Source organism: Zootoca vivipara, chromosome 5, assembly GCF_963506605.1.
Source record: "Zootoca vivipara chromosome 5, rZooViv1.1, whole genome shotgun sequence".
Taxonomy (NCBI): Eukaryota; Metazoa; Chordata; class Lepidosauria; order Squamata; family Lacertidae; genus Zootoca; species Zootoca vivipara.
Window position 1 is genome coordinate 4807112 of NC_083280.1, and position 18408 is coordinate 4825519.

At 43.2% G+C, this 18408-nt stretch overlaps 1 protein-coding gene across 1 annotated transcript; it reads left to right on the plus strand.

Annotated features, from left to right (window-relative positions):
- The first annotated feature begins 1619 nt into the window (after nucleotides 1–1619).
- LOC132592135 (DNA excision repair protein ERCC-6-like) lies at nucleotides 1620–8685 on the plus strand. Its single transcript, XM_060274292.1, has 2 exons — nucleotides 1620–1869; nucleotides 4825–8685. The coding sequence occupies exons 1-2, from the start codon at nucleotides 1817–1819 to the stop codon at nucleotides 8360–8362; spliced, it is 3591 nt and encodes a 1196-aa protein (XP_060130275.1). The 5' UTR covers nucleotides 1620–1816; the 3' UTR covers nucleotides 8363–8685.
- Nucleotides 8686–18408: the final 9723 nt, after the last annotated feature.

The following is an 18408-nucleotide window of genomic DNA, read 5'->3' on the forward strand; positions in this document are numbered from 1 at the left end:
TCTCCCAGGACATTCTATACAAGATCTCAAAGTAGCTGTCTTACTACAAAAGAATTTCAGAAATAGACTGGAAAGAGAAGTTGCTGAATTACAACTTATCACCAAGCTCAAAACCATGGAGGGACCTGGTTTGAACAGAGATATCGGATTCTTATCTCATTATACATGATAAGCGATCTTCAGCCATCTCAACCCTTGCTTTTTCATGCAAAACCATTTGCAGTCGTTTTCGGTCATCAACAGCTATCAGTCAGTCAATCACCCATTTCCACCACCCTTCTGAGTGATCTCCCCTCCCCATCTCCACCCCCTCCCCACCCCTTCTCTACATAAGTGCCTGGGGACTCCTATTTCACTGTATCTGAAGAAGTGTGCATGCACACGAAAGCTCATACCAAAATAAAAACTTAGTTGGTCTTTAAGGTGCTACTGAAGGAATTCTTCCAACTCTGATTCATTAGTAGCCCATATTTTGCAACACATTTGGGAACCAAGGACAGCTGCCTGTATTTCAAAGCTCAGTCAGATGGGCTCGCAGTGGGGACTGCAGCTGCAGCAGAGAAAATTGTTGCAGTGTGTTCGGTCCAGGTACAGTGCACAGTCCATCTTTACAGTGAGCCAAAACGGGTTTGACTGCAGGTGCAACAGAAATCTGCCAAAGAAATCTCATTTTTGGAATAAGAGAGTGCACTCTTCATTTGGCTATGTCACCAGCAGAGGGCGCTGCTTCAGCTTCCTTCCATTTCTTGGCTGCCAGTTAACATTTCACAGATCTCGGCATCAACCTTTAACTCTCAGCCCATTTTCATATTTTTATTTCGAATATTATTTTGGCACTGGGAGTTAAAAGCTGCTGCCATAAACTGACTCAAGCTATTTGTTCACCTAGCTCATTCCCCATTGAATGGCAGCGGCACTAAGGATTTCAGGCATTGACCATTCCTAACCACTTTCCAAAGCCAGCTCCACATGTGGCTCGTTGGCATTAATCTAACGAGCATTATCAAGGCTTGGATAACTTGTTCATAGGTAATGGGACCCCTGACCATTAGGTCCAGTCGTGTCCGACTCTGGGGTTGTGGCGCTCATCTCGCTCTATAGGCCGAGGGAGCCGGCGTTTGTCCGCAGACAGCTTCCAGGCCCAAGGTAACCTTTTGAGTTTCATGGCTCAGCAGGGATTTGAATCCTGGCCTCCAACATTCTAATGGTTACAGGACACTGTGACACAGGATTCTTTAATTGCCTGTAGGGTGGTTTTTAAACGGCTAAAAAGTTGCAGTCTTTTATCCTGTGAATCTAATGCTGTCGAAACTTTATTCTGAATACATAAATAGTACTGCGGTTCAACTGTAAAGTACTGTGCAGGCTACTTAGAAGTAAGTCTCATTAAAGCCTAAATCATATTTTTCACACAAAATCCGATCTGAATTAGGAAGAGCATCAATGCTCCTCTTTTCTTGTCCAGTCACAGCTCCCGCCCCCAAATCATACATTTCTTCAATTTTTTTCTATGGTCCCTTAATGGCGGCGCGGGAGCAAGCAGAGTAAAACGAAACCAGGAACCGAACCTCCACACATCTGAATTGTGGCTCTACATTTTTATCTCAGGGGTGCAAATGAATGAGAACGCCTCCTTTGAACTTATACCCGGTAGCCTCTGCGTTCGGAACGAGCTAATAGGCTAAAAACTTTGTGCAGCATTTGCATTCCGCTCAGTGATAGGCTGGGAAGGTTAAGGGAGTAGACGCTACGGCAAGCCGCGTAGTTTCGAAATCTCACTGCCAGTCATTTCTGTGTTTGTTTCTGCTGCGGAAGTATGGCTGAGTCGTTGGGCACTGATAATCCTGAGCGGGATGACCAGTACCGGAGGTAAAGCGAAAAGGATTTGGAACGGGAGGGTGATTCTGCATTTAAGGTTTACTTCTGAGCTAAGATTTCAGAGCGTTTCTCTTTCCCCGGATAAGAAATGGGATAACGCCGTTTCTCCTGCGCAAATGGGAGTCAAGACTGTACAATCCTAGTACCTGCCCGGGGGACTCAGTTGGTTTTACTGCTGTGTACACCTGTGTATGGTAACGTTGTGGAGCTGTGATATTCGAAATATTTAATAAAAGTTATTTGAATAATTACTAGCTCACATTTCAGGGTGCACTAGTTCCCTTGGCAGGTTGCAGCAGATCTAAAAATTGCAATGTTAAATTTCCAGGATGTAAAACAGCAGCAAAAGCAATTAATAGCGTTAAAATAACAGCAGGCCAGAAAGTTATTCAAAATAACAATAGTAAAATATAGGTAGCCCTGTTGGCTTCTTTTTATCTGGGAGAGTGGGAGGGGGGACCTAGTACAGAATAGCTTTATTTTCACCACTCAGAATTTCCTAAAATATAGCATACAAGCTTTCAGAGTTCTTCGTGCTGGATGTTAAAGGGTGTGTTAGCCAAACAAGTAGCAGAAGAGTAAAAGGTGGACTACAACTGTAAGTGAAATTGATTAAGAACTGCATAAAAAGTTGGACTTTGGGACAAATTATATACCTAATCTCCCCCCCCCTTTTTTTTTGTTGAGTTACTGTATTTTGTGTGGTATCTGAAGAAGTGTGCATGCACACGAAAGCTCATACCAAAATAAAAACTTAGTTGGTCTTTAAGGTGCTACTGAAGGAATTTTTTTATTTTACTTCGACCCAGACCAACACGGCTACCTACCTGTAACCATGAAAGACGGTGTTTGCTGCCCCTAGTGGCGGGATATGTATATTGCCTAGTTTGAATATTGAAAGGTAACACTAAAGAGAGTGAAGGAGTGGGAAGGGAGGGGAAACTACAGTTCTCAGGACTCCCTGGGGGAAGCCATGTGCTTTAAATATGTGGTGTGCCTCTGCCCTAACACTACAGTGTCCACTCAGAAGTACCGTGTATATATATCAGTGAATTCAATTGTATGTACTTACTCTCATAGGACTGCAGCCTTAATCAGGTTAGGTTCTGCTAGGTGTAAAAAAATATTTCAAGATGCACGGAAAGCTGCTGAGGCAAAGAAGCAACATTCCTCTATATTTTGAAAATAAAAAAATCTACCAAGTATTTGCTAAATCTCCAGCTTTGCAAATATAAGGGTTACTGTGTTGGTGTTTTTACTTCTGCTCACTTTAAGTTCCTGATTGTTCCTTTGCATTGTTCCCCACAACCTTGTGTTCAGATTAAGGTCCATACTGGGCCTAACTGGAACCAGAGGTTGGGCCAGAGGTTTCCCATTGGTGATAAAAGCTCAATGGCATGGTTAATCCTGTGATTTTGCCTTTGTAAAAAGAGAGAGAGAGAGAGAGAGAGAGAGAGAGAGAGAGAGAGAGAGAGAGAGAGAGAGAGAGAGAGAGAGAGAGAGAGACTTCTGGTGGTGTCACAGACCTTATCTGTTCTATAGATTTAAGCACTATCATACCAGCTTAAACAGCCATGGCTTCCCCTAAAGACTCCTGAGAGTGCTGAGAGTCTCCTGATTCACTTCACAGAGTTGTTAGTTAGAAGACCCCTATTTTCCTCATAGAGCTACATGGGTTCCCTGGGAAGAGGGATTGCCATGAGGAAAATAGGGATCTTCTAACAACTCTCAACACCCTTAACAAACTACAGTTCCCAGGATTCTTTAGGGGAAGCCATGAGTATTTAAAGTGGTTTGTTAGAGCTTTAAATGCATAGTGCAGGTGGGGTCTTGTGGGACTCCACTGACACTACCCAAAATGCTGTGTCCTTGGGCAGATGAGGCCTAATTCTCTCTGGAGAAACTTACCAAAACTCCACTTCTAATTTTTCCAATGCAATCCTATTTAGTCTACTCAAAAGCAAGTCCCATTGAGTTGAAGTGATCTTTGGGTGTTAGCCAGAATAATGCAGTTGGAAACAGTGTCTGGGCAGAAATCGCAGAAATGTCCAGGAAAATCCAGACGTTTGGCAATCTATGTCAGAAGTCTAGATTTTGGTGAATTTCCTTAAAAATAGCTCAAAAACTGCAATATTTTTGTTGTTGAGATTTTACAAAACAAGCTCAACAACTTTGACAAAAGAAAAAGCTCAACAACTTTTGTGTCCAGATTTTCACGTTTTGAAATATGGCAACCCTAGTGTTGAACATTTTTTATTCCACAAAGGTTTTTAATAATTTAAATTTATTTCTTTAGAAACTGCTTAATCAAACAAATCTTTAAGCAGTGTGCATAAAACAAGTATAAGTAATACACAAATGAATTCAGCAAATATTTTTAGACTGATATGTGTCTGGACAGGATTTTTGAATTAAAAAGGTTTTAGCAGATGTCTAATATCAGATAGCAAGGCTGTCTGCCTAGCACTGATTGGGAAGGAAAGCATATATGCTGCCACACTGAAAGATAAACTCCTAGCAAATGCAGAATGAACATTATATGGCCCTTATAGAAGTGCAAGTTCTGCAGATCAAAGTGCTTGAGGTAGAACACATGGAGCAAGTGCCGGTAAATGCTACAAGTAAGCCGGTCCCAAATTTTTATATAATTTCTAATGCTGTGTGTGAGTGGTCTCTGAATTTTTAGAGCTATTGTGTTTATCTCTTTTTGATATTTGATTTATTTTTACTATTAATTTTGTCATTTTTGTAACTCACTATATACTCGCTTTATATATATACTGTGTGTGTGTGTGTGTGTGTGTGTGTAATAAACAATAAATGACAGCTGTTTTGTAGGCATGTTATATTGTGTGAATCAAATGCATGGATGCTACTGTCCTTACTGAGACTCTTGAGTTGATTTTTGCAGGGTATTTCTGACTCTTCAAACTTTATATTTTGCAGATTTGTCTCCCAAGCAAAGCAGGAAGCAAAAAATGGCAATCTGGAGGAATCTCTCTGCCTTCTGAGGCAGGCACACCAAATCAATCCCTGTGAAAAGCTGACAAGAAAAATGAAAAAAGTTGAGGAAGCATTAGCTTCATTAGCCCTGGATCAGGAAGATGATGTCTTTGTGGACGTTTGTCAGAGTGGACTAATGTTGTTTGGTGAAATACATGACAAGCTATTTGACCACCAGAGAGAAGGGGTTGCCTTCTTATACAGTTTATACCGCGATGGAAGGAAAGGCGGTATCCTTGCAGATGACATGGGTTTGGGGAAAACCATTCAGGTCATTGCTTTCCTCTCAGGCATGTTTGATGAAGAACTCATTCGGACTGTGCTGTTAATTATGCCACCTAGCCTTTTGAGCAACTGGCTTGAAGAGTTTGCCAAGTGGGCTCCTGGGCTGCGAGTGAGTGTCTTTCATGGGCCCAAGAAGCATGAATGTGAGAAAAATCTAAAGAGGATCCAGAAGAGGAGTGGTGTCTTGCTCACGACTTATCAGCTGGTCCACAGCAATTGGCAGCAGTTATCAAGCTTTGATGGGAAGGAGTTCGTCTGGGACTATGTAATCCTTGATGAAGCTCATAAAATTAAAACACCATCTGCCAAAACGACAAAATCTGTGCATGCTATCTCTTCTGAAAACCGCATCCTGCTCACAGGGACCCCAGTCCAAAACAACCTAAAAGAACTCTGGGCTCTTTTTGACTTTGCTTGTCAGGGAACGCTTCTAGGCACGATGAAAACCTTCGGGGCAGAATATGAAAAGCCTATCACAAGAGCCAGGACAAAGAATGCAACCGAGGAAGAAAAAGCACTGGGACTGAAGATGTCTGAAAACCTGATGTCCATCATCAAGCCGTATTTCCTAAGACGGAGTAAGGATGAACTACAGAACAAAGTTAAGCCTGAACTTAAAACCAGTCTCCCAGAATATCAGAGCAAGGCTGTTGCTTCTGAAATGCCGTCACTGCCCAGAAAGAATGATTTCATTGTGTGGGTATACTTATCACCCATACAAAAAGAAATATATAGGGACTTTCTGTCTTTGGATCATATCCAAAAGTTGTTAATGACCACAAGGTCCCCACTAGCTGAACTGACTGTCTTGAAGAAACTCTGTGATCACCCTAGGCTGTTGTCAGCACAAGCATGTAGCAAACTTGGTCTGGAAGCTCTCAATTATAATATGGTGGATGGTGATGGAAATGATGGGCTTTCCAGCATGAAGAGAAACCTTGGGCACATTTTGGATGAGACTCTGATGGCGGAATCAGGAAAGCTGTGCTTCCTCGTGGCCCTGCTGGAAAGATTGCAGGAGGAAGGGCACAGAACACTGGTGTTCTCTTATTCAAGAAAAATGCTGGATATTATAGAGCGCATCTTAACTCACAGGTGCTTTAAGATAATGCGCATTGATGGAACAGTAAGCCATTTGGAGGAGCGAAAAAGGAGAATTAGTGTCTTTCAGAAGAGCAAAGAATACTCTGTGTTTCTGCTTACTACCCAAGTCGGTGGGGTTGGTCTAACCTTAACAGCAGCTACCAGGGTGGTGATTTTTGATCCTAGCTGGAATCCAGCTACAGATGCTCAAGCCGTAGACAGGGTTTACAGGATAGGGCAGAAGGACAATGTTGTAATCTACCGGCTAATTAGCTGTGGGACAGTGGAGGAAAAAATCTACAGAAGGCAAGTATTCAAAGACTCATTAATCCGGCAAAGCATGGGAGATAGGAAAGACCCATACAGATATTTCACTATGCAAGAACTAAGGGAGTTGTTCACACTGGGAGATACTGAGAGCTCAGAAACTCAGCTCCAGCTTCAATCTTTGCATGCAAGCCAAAGAAAAACAGATAATCAGCTGGACCAGCACATTGCATATCTCCATTCACTAGAGATATTTGGCATATCAGACCATGACTTAATGTACACACACGAAGCAGTTCGTGGAGATGAAGTTGAGGATGAAGAAGTCCACAGGGACATTGAACGCAGGGTACAGAAAGCTCAAGAGCTGGTACAGCTGGAATCCCAACTAAACACAACTGAAGGGGCATCACTTAAAGAAATGGAATTGTCTACCCAGCCAAAGAAAAAGCCATCAAAGCCTTTTCCGAATTATGCTCTTGTCCCACCTGTAACTGATGAACCTACAAACAGTGAGAACATCAGTCTTGTAGGCGACAGTGATGATGACATTGTCAGTGTGAGTTCTAAGATGACAGAGCTATTTATTGAGGAGGATGAACAAGTGCTTCAGAACATAACTAATATGGATATCTCTGCATCCATGGACAGAAAATGCAGACCAGCAAGTCAACAAGAAGTAACTCCTATATCTTCTTTTACTCAAGCTCATTCATTATCTTACAAGGAGAACTGTAGCCCTGCATGTCAGGTGGTTTCCCATGACCCACCTGCTGAGGGAAATGGCAAGTTTAACGATGCCCAAGTGGCCCCACTGCAGCAGTCATTTCACTATGTGCCTGATGATGGTGATGATCATCTACAAACTACTCAAAAGCATTATCAAAGTCCTGTATCCTCCTTTTCTCAAGGTCACTTGTCTTGCCAGGTAAACTGCAGTTCTGAACTTCAAACAGTCTGCCACGACCCACCTGTTGAGGCAAATGGCATGCTTATTGATGTCCAAGGGGTCCCATTGCAGCAGTCATCAGAGTATGTGTCTAACCCTGTCAATGAACAAGGCGAAACTGACATGTCTCTCAATGTTCCTACAAGTCCACATGGAGAGGCAGGTGAAGTTGCTGAGCCAGGTGCCTCAGGAGCACCTCAACTGCAGACCAGTAAAATGTCAGACCTCAGTTTTACGCAGAAATCTGGAATGAGTGTAATAATGACGAATGAGGTTCTATCTGATTCTCCCCAATGTGATTTCAGACTTGTCTTAGACGATTCCGAGGATCAGTTGCAAGATATCTCAGGAGTGGAAATGTCATTGAAGGATACAAAGAGCACCAGATTTCAACTGAATAGCCACTGCAGCTCTTGGGCTCACTCTCAGCTTCAGGAAAATTGGGACAACAGAAGTTTCCAAGCCAGCAAAAGTATAATGGGGTCTATGGTTATTGATGACTCTGATGATGTGTTGATGAACAACAGTGAGCTTTCTTATCAGCATAAAAATATGCCCGTTAAAATAATCATTTCAGATAGTGAAGAGGATGACAGTTGTTTTACAATTGCTTGGGATGATACTGGTGGTAAGCACAGACAAGGATCTCCCACAAACAAACAACCTGATATTATGTCAACACCAAAATCTAAATTGTCCACAACTAGCCTTTGTTTCTCTCCTAGGATAATAGTTAGTGGAAGAAGATCAACCGCTTCTCGAAAATCCCTTACTAGTATCCTATTGGATCAGGTGGAGGACATTGCAGAGACCATTGAATCCACCAGTTATATGCCTTGTGAAGATTCTTTTAAGCTTTACCTTGAAGCAGAAAAAACTCTGGACAATTGTGATTAGGAGTTGGAGTGGCTGGAAAAGGAGCCGTCCAGTGAAATGATAGAGTCTGAGAGCAAAGTTAGAATTTTGCTAAAGCAATTTCTAGAGTTCTTATACTGTTACACTCACCCCTTTTATGGTACCCTTTTATTGATTCCTTCCAGAGCAGATTTGCATCCAATCACAGCAGTGGAAAGATGAACCTGCACCTTGAGAGAAATTGCTTCTGACATTGATCTGTAACATTTAAGGCCCAGCTTCTTTCACTTGGGGTGTGTGTATGCCCCCCCTCTCTTTATTTTTTATTTTTTTTTGTAAGAACTGGCTGTTAAGAATTTAAAATAAACCTGGTTTAACTTTGCAATCCTATTGTGTTAGCTGCTCTCTTTCTTTCTCTCTTTTACCACATTTTAGTTAATGCCATCTATTTCCTTGTTCCCACAGAAGGCAAGGAGTCCTTTCTTTCCAAGTAGATATAGGGATCCTGTGCTCCCCAAGACGTTGCTGGATCACAGCTCATAGTCCCTGGCATCACTTGGGCATACTGGTTGGGGCTGATGAGAGGGTTAAAAGTTCCTGCCTCTGCTTCAGAGGCTTAGTTCTCACCAAAATGTCCAAGCCTATATTTGGACTGTTCCTATGTCCACAGTTGGAGGATCACCAAACCAAATGCTCCTCATACTAAAAGTTCCCTGAAGAAAGTAAACTGGTGTGATAAAGGGGAAAGGTAAACTAGAGCTCGGCTGCATTACATCTAGCAGATAAATAAGTGGGAAGGGCAGCAAACAGATTCTTGCATGGCTTTGGAGTTCAGGTAGAATAGAGCCTGATGTTTTTAATGAATGAATGGGCCCACTAGCTAAGCTTGCTTCTTTTTTAGCTGTCCTGAAGCAGGAGGTAACCAAATGGTCACTAGTGATTGGTTCTGTTAGGAATCCCTTAAATCACAGGTGTATAAAATTAAAATGAGATACTGTATTAATGAAATCAACATTCTCTTAATCTAAGCTTGGTACAGGCAAGATTGGTACTATTAAATGTTCCCCATTAACTGTTGGACATTCTCAAAAAAGATTTCGGAGATTATTCTGATTCTTCTAACCAGGTTTACACAAAATAAATACAGTCTGGTGTCAAAGTTATTTTCTCCTAAGTACTATATATACTTTAAAAAGTTTTCGTTTAAAATTTGTTCTCCCCTACCCCATCCTAGGTTGCAATCTAGCAGTGCCATTGACATTAAGTGCCATTGACATTAAGAAAGGGAAGGGAGACCAGAAATCGGATTGTGTGCTGTGTCTCTAAACATATAATGAAAATAATAATACTCAAGAAATAAGTATACTTGAGTGTCTCTTTACATTATCTTTTTGTTCATATAAAATCTCATTTTCCTATTCTTTCACAGCTCTTGTTTGATGCAAGATCTTTCCGTTATTATACACTTCTGTTAAAAGTCAGCTAAACCCTCAAAATGTTGTGAATATGTATTCATTTCCTGTTGAGAAAGACTGGTGGAATAGTTTGTGGCACCTAGGTGCTTGCAATCTTACCTGGTGAAAAACGTTTTGCCGCAGAAAACCTATATAATATTGTGTTCCTGTCTATCTTGTCCAATATAAGCCCACTGGATGTGTCTGGGCTCCAGCTCTCATCATCCCTGACCTTGGCCTTGATGCCTAGAGTTTATGGGAATTGGAGTTTATAACAACATCTGGAGGACCAAAGGTTTCCTGCTTTAAATAGAGATTCATCAGCATTTACGTACTTGTTGAGAATCTTTTAACATTTTATCCCATTTTTTCCTACCATAAGAGACCCCTATAGGTTGATGTCCCAAAGGACATGCATTTATTTGACATACTGTACAGTGGTACCTCATGTTACAGACGCTTCAGGTTACAGACTCAGCTAACCCAGAAATAGTACCTCAGGTTAAGAACTTTGCTTCAGGATGAGGAGAGAAATCACATGATGGTGGCACGGCGGCGGCAGGAGGCCCTATTGGCTAAAGTGGTACCTCAGGTTAAGAACAGTTTCAGGTTAAGACTGCCCTCCAGAACGAATTAAGTTCTTAACCCGAAGTACCACTGTACAACAATAACAAGCCAATCCTGGCTAGAGTACTATTCTTTTGTCATGAATTTGTAAATATAGAACACTGACTAAGGTTATTGCTTTCCTCTAGAGTGACTCATGCCTAGCTGACATCACTCCTCAGAAGAGGTAAATGGGCTTTAACGTCACTGGAAGCAACACAGCTGCAGGCCTGTCAAGTTCTATTGATCTTCCATTCCGTCACAGTTGTCTCCTAGGGCTAAATTCTCCTCTGGCTTTGAAGCATCAGAGCATCTCTACTGATTTCACAGGATTTATTTTTATACTGAAATGTGATCCCAGTGTGTTCTAAGTGAAGTAGTTTTCAGATTCGGGATTCACCTTTAACCCTAAGCCTTTACCATGCAAACCTGCTTTTAAAATTATTAGTCATGTATGTGTTGGGATCATCAGTAGGCTCCTCTGCAGACCTTCCAGAAGTTGAGTTGAAAGTATTTTTCCATAAGCCACTGCCTGTTGCAGCTCATAACTCCGCTGGGAACCCAATAGCTTTGTTGATTAGGACAATGGTTCCCAAACCCACCCCCAATGGTGACTTGAAAATTCCTGAGGGTTTTGAGGGACCTCTTAAATGATTTTCTAAACCAGTGTTTCCCAACCTTTTTCTGACCGTGGCCCCCTTCCGACCTGGTTTCCTTCCTGTGCTCCCCCAGATGTAGCCAAAGGGAGGGCAGCTGCCCCCCAATAAGTAAAAATAAATATAAATCTGAGGTTCTGCACCCCTAACAAAAGCCTGTCCCCCTAACAAAAATCTTGGCTACACCCATGCCCCCCCCATCCTACTGGTAGAAAGGTAGCTATTTAAATGTTTTGTTTGTAAACAGAACATGTTTATTTATAATGTTTATAATTTATACAAAACATTTACATAAAATGTTAGGGACATAATGAAATGCTAAAGCATCCATGACAGATGGCCATCCAACCTCCGCTTTAAAATCTCCAAGGAAGGAGAGTCCAGAACCTGAGCGAGATCCATCTTCCATGTATTATAAAAAGTAAACAACACTTATTTGATCCCAGTTATTTGACAGAGAGGGGGAAACCTACAGATTTTGTAGTGTATAATTTTGAAGTGTCAGGCATAGCTCTAGTGGCTTTAGCCCAAACGTAGCAGAGTTTTCCTGCACAGTGCAGAAGCTAGTTGAGGTGGAAATGACTAGTCGGCTAGACGCAGAATAACTATTTACAGGATTTATTAAAAGAAAATAAAACCAGCAGAGTTTCTGCATACAAAGCAAAGCAAAATAAATCCTCTCTGTCTCTCTCTCCAACCATATACACAGCACTTCTACTCCTAACACCTAACAAAACCCAACTGTGCTAGCATTCCTAGATAACAGAGTTCAGTGCTGGTCATTAACCAATCAGAGGGAGTAGTTTCCAGGTCAGGCAGACCTTGGCTTTCTGCCAAGAGTAAATTGACACTGCCTTGAGTTAATTGTGTGAAGCAAGAATCTGTAAGTTTCCCATGAGAACCAATTAACAGAAACTGAACAGTCGTTTAGTTGTGTCCGACTCTTCCGTGATCCCATGGACCAGAGCACGCCAGGCACTCCTGTCTTGCACTGCCTCCCGCAGTTTGGTCAAACTCATGTTCGTAGCTTCGAGAACACTGTCCAACCATCTTGTCCTCTGTTGTCCCCTTCTCCTAGTGCCCTCAGTCTTTCCCAACATCAGGGTCTTTTCCAGGGAGTCTTCTCTTCTCATGAGGTGGCCAAAGTATTGGAGCCTCAGCTTCACGATCTGTCCTTCCAGGGAGCACTCAGGGCTGATTTCCTTAAGAATGGATAGGTTTGATCTTCTTGCAGTCCATGGGACTCTCAAGAGTCTCCTCCAGCACCACAATTCAAAAGCATCAATTCTTCGGCGATCAGCCTTCTTTATGGTCCAGCTCTCACTTCCATACATCACTACTGGGAAAACCATAGCTTTAACTATACGGACCTTTGTAGGCAAGGTGATGTCTCTGCTTTTTAAGATGCTGTCTAGGTTTGTCATTGCTTTTCTCCCAAGAAGCAGGCGGCTTTTAATTTCGTGACTGCTGTCACCATCTGCAGTGATCAAGGAGCCCAAGAAAGTAAAATCTCTCACTGCCTCCATTTCTTCCCCTTCTATTTGCCGGGAGGTGATGGGACCAGTGGCCATGATCTTGGTTTTTTTTTATGTTGAGCTTCAGACCATATTTTGCGCTCTCCTCTTTCACCCTCATTAAAAGGTTCTTTAATTCCTCCTCACTTTCTGCCATCAAGGTTGTGTCATCTGCATATCCGATATGCAGATGACACAACCTTATAAAAAGTAAACAACACTTATTTGATCCCAGTTATTTGACGGAGAGGGGAAAACCTGCAGATACAGTCCAATATACAGCTGTTGCTGCTCCTGCGAGTGTTTGGGAAGACCGCTCCCCCTGCAAGCCAATTCCATCAGGCCCAAGGGACGGGGCCTACACTCACACGTACTCTGAGCTGCTCTCTGCAGCAAGTGGCGAAAATGTTTTTAAATGTTTTAAAAGTGTTCTTAATCTGCTGCACCTCGAATTGTGTTTTTTTTAATATTATTTTATTATTTATTTTCTGTTTGGGATGGGACAAATGTTTAGTCGGGGCGGGGAGTAGTTCAATTTTAGCATAATTATTTCTTGCTTTGTTTTTACTTTCACTATTTTGTTAAGTTACTGTATAGTTTGTATTTTGCTTTTTAAGGGGAAAGGGTCAGGGGCTGCCTGGGAGTAGGCCTCAGCCATCAGAATGGCTGGGGTGTGTGTGTATTGGGACACCCGATCTCGTGATCATGAGCAGCAGGAGGAGTTACGCTAAGACCAGAACATGTCATTACAAAGGAGGCAGGCTTAGTCGTCGTTTGAGGACTATCCCTGCCTCCAGGTCTGGTTCTGACCAGAAGGATCCTGGAATCAGCAAGGGAAACCCACATGACCTGAAAGTGTTGCTGTGCAATGCCAGGTCACTGCCACCCACGACCTGATTGTGGGTGGAGGACTTGACCTGGCATGTGTGACAGAGATATGGTTGGATGAAGCAGATGGGCCTTAGAGAAGCAAGGATGTAACCTAGATATCCTGCCTGCTTCCTTACACCAAACTTTGTAGCCCAAAAATGGAGGTCACCAGATGCACTCAATCTGCTCTAAGCCTTAGCAGGCAATAAGAAGTGCTTTGCCTTTTGCGATGCTCTCCCCCTATTTCATCTCCTGGCAAAAAGTGGGATCCTACTTGCTCGAAGACTGAGAAAGGAAAGCGACTGGCTGGAAAACATTTAACTGGATATAGTAGTAGGTGAATATTCTCTGCTTGTTAATTTCCCTGCCCAGCAAACGGCCAATTATGAGGAACACTCCATCCACATGTATTGCACTGTCCTCAAATGGAGGGGGGTCCCCCATCTTACCAAATATATGTGTGACTTGGGCCCTTCCACACACGGCCTTCTAATTTTTTAAGTTGTTGTTTCAATGTGCGGGTGCTCGGCTCTCTTTTGATGAAGTTAGAACTGGCAGGCCTGGGTCCAGGTTAGTCCTGGGTTAAGTTAGTCTTGGCTCGAGGGGCAAAGTCCCACTGAAAGCGAAACAAACAAAAGGTTTGTAATCCAAAGAGCTCTGCCCTGGGTAGCTTGGCCCCAAGTCATAACTGAAGGAGCACACAGACCAGTTTTGCAGAAGCCATCCAACAGGCTTCTGACCCCCTCTGTGCAATGCAAATGCTAACCAGTAAGTCTTAGCACCCCCCTCTTAACAAAGTTAGCCACTGCATTTTAAAAATCCACCTATTAGGGCTGCAGGCAAAATCCTCCTCTCATCAGCAAACCGGAAAAGGAAACCTTGGAACCCATCGAGACCTCCTGTTAATCAATGAAGAAAAGATAAACATGTTTGATGTGTGCTCTGTCTGTTATGCTCACATTTCAAACTTTGACATTTGAAGGTTAGGGTCATAGGTTGTCAGTGACAGGAAGCCTAGCTGAGAGTAAACATCACGGAAATGTTCCTCGCCAGCAAATGAGTCCTCCATGCTGGCTACCGAGATGATGCCATTCCAGATGTTTTGGACTACAACTCCCATCAGCCACAACTATCCAGTGGTCAAGGATGATGGTGACTGTAGTCCAAAATCCATAGTGCAGCAGCACACCAGTTCGGGAAGGCAGCATTGAAATGTATGCCGGCATAACAGCATAAATGGCTTCTAAAAATGCATCTTATTCTACTGCCCAGGTGAGAAGGGGAAAATATATTAGCTTTTCTTGCTCTCCAATGTACATACAAGCATGATTCCTTCTCCAGGTCCTGGTCTTATCTCTCCTAATTCTGTTCTTCCTAAAAACTAAGCCCCCTTTATTCATTTGCATGCTAATATCCCGTTATTCTGATGCTTTGAAGTACTAATGGTTAATCCCTCCAGGCATCATCAATATTTTTTTATTGACTAGGATTAAAGGCTGGTACACACTGAAGTAGGTCCACACACATATCTCAATCCACATGGATCTTGGATCTTGATTACATTCTGAAGGTCCGATACACATTCTTTACACACAAATCAAACACCTCAAACCCGTTGCATAAACATTGCATAAACATTGTTTTATATGCCAGTTATAAAGTCGTCCTCGTTTAGTCGTGTAGCCGTGTCTGACTCTTTGTGACCCCATGGACCAAAGCACGCTAGGCACTCCTGTCTTCAGTTATAACATACAAGTTCTAATTAAATCCTAATAGGCTGGTGGTTGGACCCCACCCAATCCTATGATTTACTAAGCCTAAACATTTAGCACCATACATTATCTTTTCTGCTCTTCTGGAAGGAGCTTCAGGCCTTGGAGGGGTGATATGATAGCCATGTTCAATTACTGTATATAAAAGGATGTCATATAGAGGAGGGAGAAAGATTGTTTTCTGCTGCTCCAGACAAGCGGACACGGAGCAATGGATTCAAGCTACAAGAAAGAAGATTCCACCTAAACATTAGGAAGAACTTGCTGACAGTAAGAGCTGTTCGGCAGTGGAATTTGCTGCCAAGGAGTGTGGTGGAGTCTCCTTCTTTGGAGGTCTTTAAGCAGAGGCTTGACAGGCATATGTCAAGAATGCGTTGATGGTGTTTCCTGCTTGGCAGGGGGTTGGACTGGATGGCCCTTGTGGTCTCTTCCAACTCTATGATTCTATGAAAACTAATGGAGTGGCAGAGATTTACAACAAAGGAGGCATGGAATAGATGGACCAGAAGGTGCTACAACTCAGCTGGCTTGAACATGTGTTCCTGGCTTATGCATATGCTCTGCCACTCAGTTACTCCCTGTTTTGTTTTCAGAATATCCGGGTCCCAGGTTCCCCTCAGAGCGGATTACAAAATCTGACTCCATAACCTCAACAGCTCATTCCTAGCAGACAAACCACACTTAACCAACCAAACATGTTCCTGGCAATGGCGCAGCGGGGGGGGGGGAGAGAATGGGGCAGCTGCCCCCCCATCAAGTAAAACAATAGAAATATCTAACTAACTGACCAATCACATTGGTTCTGCCCCCAATGAAGTCCTTGCCCCCCCCACAACAAAAATCCTGGCTACGCCTATGTCCCTGGTCCAGAATTTGAGGAAATAAAAGGCAAAGTGTAAAAGGAAGGAGTGGCCACTTTTGTCCCTGGGTGAGTTTACAAATTCAGTGGGATTTACTCTGAAGGAAATGTGGATCGGATTGCAGAACCTTAATCCCTCAGCCATGTTTCCCCTGTAGAGAAGAGCTCTGAGCCAAAATACTCAGTGGCGAGAGAGTCGGGGTGGATTTGAGGTACACGAAAGGCCATGTTTGTTTACAAGGGGATCGTGCCAGATTTTAGTGTTTCTGGGTGCTATATTTTTTGTACTGCAATGAAGATTCTGGAGCCCCAAAACGGTGGTGCTAAATGAAAAAGAGGGGGAAGAGAGGAGCTAGAGTTTTTTAAGTTGGGGGGGAGGGTAACTGGGAACGGACAGACACAGAATCATAGAATGAGAGTTGGAAGAGACCACAAGGGCCATCCAGTCCAATCCCCTGCCAAGCAGGAAACACCATCAAAGCATTCTTGACATATGCCTGTCAAGCCTCTGCTTAAAGACCTCCAAAGAAGGAGACTCCACCACACTCCTTGGGAGCAAATTCCACTGCCGAACAGCTCTTACTGTCAGGAAGTTCTTCCTAATGTTTAGGTGGAATCTTCTTTCTTGTAGTTTGAATCCATTGCTCCGTGTCCGCTTCTCTGGAGCAGCAGAAAACAACCTTTCTCCCTCCTCCATATGACATCCTTTCATATATTTGAACATGGCTATCATATCACCCCTCAACCTTCTCTTCTCCAGGCTAAACATACCCAGCTCCCTAAGCCGTTCCTCATAAGGCATCATTTCCAGGCCTTTGACCATTTTGGTTGCCCACGATTGAGGTGTGTAAATTAATACATGACGTGGAGAAAGCTTTTCTCCCTCATAATACTAGAACCAGCAGCCTAGAAATATCATAACTAGACACTGGAAGGACCTATCAGGAGTGAAGATAGACCACTGGTAACAAAAAGTACAGGAAACAAATTCAAACGAGCTACGGAGGATGCCTTCACCTGAGTTACATACACAGCACAATGGGACAATGAGCTCTTCCCCTCCAACAGCAGAGGAATCAATATGTGTCGCCTGGCCCCACAACCTAGCCTCCCTCCCTCACACAAATAAGCCACACCACAATCAACAAAACACAACCAATCAAGCTCAGGAACCCCTAACCCCTCGCAATATCAATAAAAATAAATACCAGTAAATACACAGACATAGGACCTACCCCCATCCCCCACACTAAGAATAGGCAATAGAACAATATATATATATATTCCCATCTCTCTGCCCCCCTCCCCTTTCCCCCAACTGGAATATGGCTATGACAAAAAGGTCTCTCCCCAAATGTAAACTTTGAAAAAGGCAATGAATTGAAAGTGGAGGCAATAGATGGACCGTTCCTTGTTCATCTGTTTGCTCTGTAACACAAGAAACGCCAATAAATACTAATACTAATATACTACTGTGTCCATGGAGTTTTCTTGGCAGGGATACTGGAGTGGCTTGCCAGTTCCTTCTCCAGGTGGATCACGTTTAGTCAAAACTCTCCACTATGACCTGTCCATCTTGGGTGGCCCTGAATGGCATATAGCTCATAGCTTCTCTGAGTTATTCAAGCCCCTTCGCCACGACAAGGCATTGATCCATGAAGGGGTACTATGGTCCATGGGGTCACAAAGAGTCGGACACGACTAAACGACTAAACAACAACAACAACACTACTACTGTGGGAACATGGGTGGCGCTGTGGGTTAAGCCACAGAGCCTAGGGCTTGCCGATCAGAAGGTTGGAGGTTCAAATCCCCGTGACGGGGTGAGCTCTCGATGCTCGGTCCCAGCTCCACCCAACCTAGCAGTTCGAAAGCACGTCAAAGTGCAAGTAGATAAATAGGTACCACTACAGCGGGAAGGTAAACGGCGTTTCCGTGTGCTGCTCTGGTTTGCCAGAAGTGGCTTAGTCATGCTGGCCACATGACCCGGAAGCTGTACGCCAGCTCCCTTGGCCAATAACGCGAGATGAGTGCCGCAACCCCAGAGTCGGTTACGACTGGACCTAATGGTCAGGGGTTCCTTTACCTTTACCTTACTAATACTACTAATAATAAAAATAGAAGCTGAATATTGGATGATTCGGGACAGACAAGGAGAAATACTTCCTTACTCAATGCCTATTTCAACTGTGGGATATCCTGCTACACCATTGATGACCACCAACTTGGGACAAGGGGGTAGGGCTAGGCAACTGTTGCATTGCAGGGGAGTTGGGCTAGATGACCCTCGGTGTCCCTTCCAACACTACGATTCTGTGAAAGTGCCCCACAATCCTTGGACGAAGGGCTACATTAAT

What these genes read in the sequence shown, in the direction of transcription:
- LOC132592135 (XM_060274292.1), top strand. Translation starts at nt 1,817, where the DNA reads ATGGCTGAGTCGTTGGGCACTGATAATCCTGAGCGGGATGACCAGTAC. An exon ending in CGGGATGACCAGTACCGGAG is followed by an intron (nt 1,870 to 4,824) that starts GTAAAGCGAAAA and finishes TATATTTTGCAG; the next exon opens with ATTTGTCTCCCAAGCAAAGC.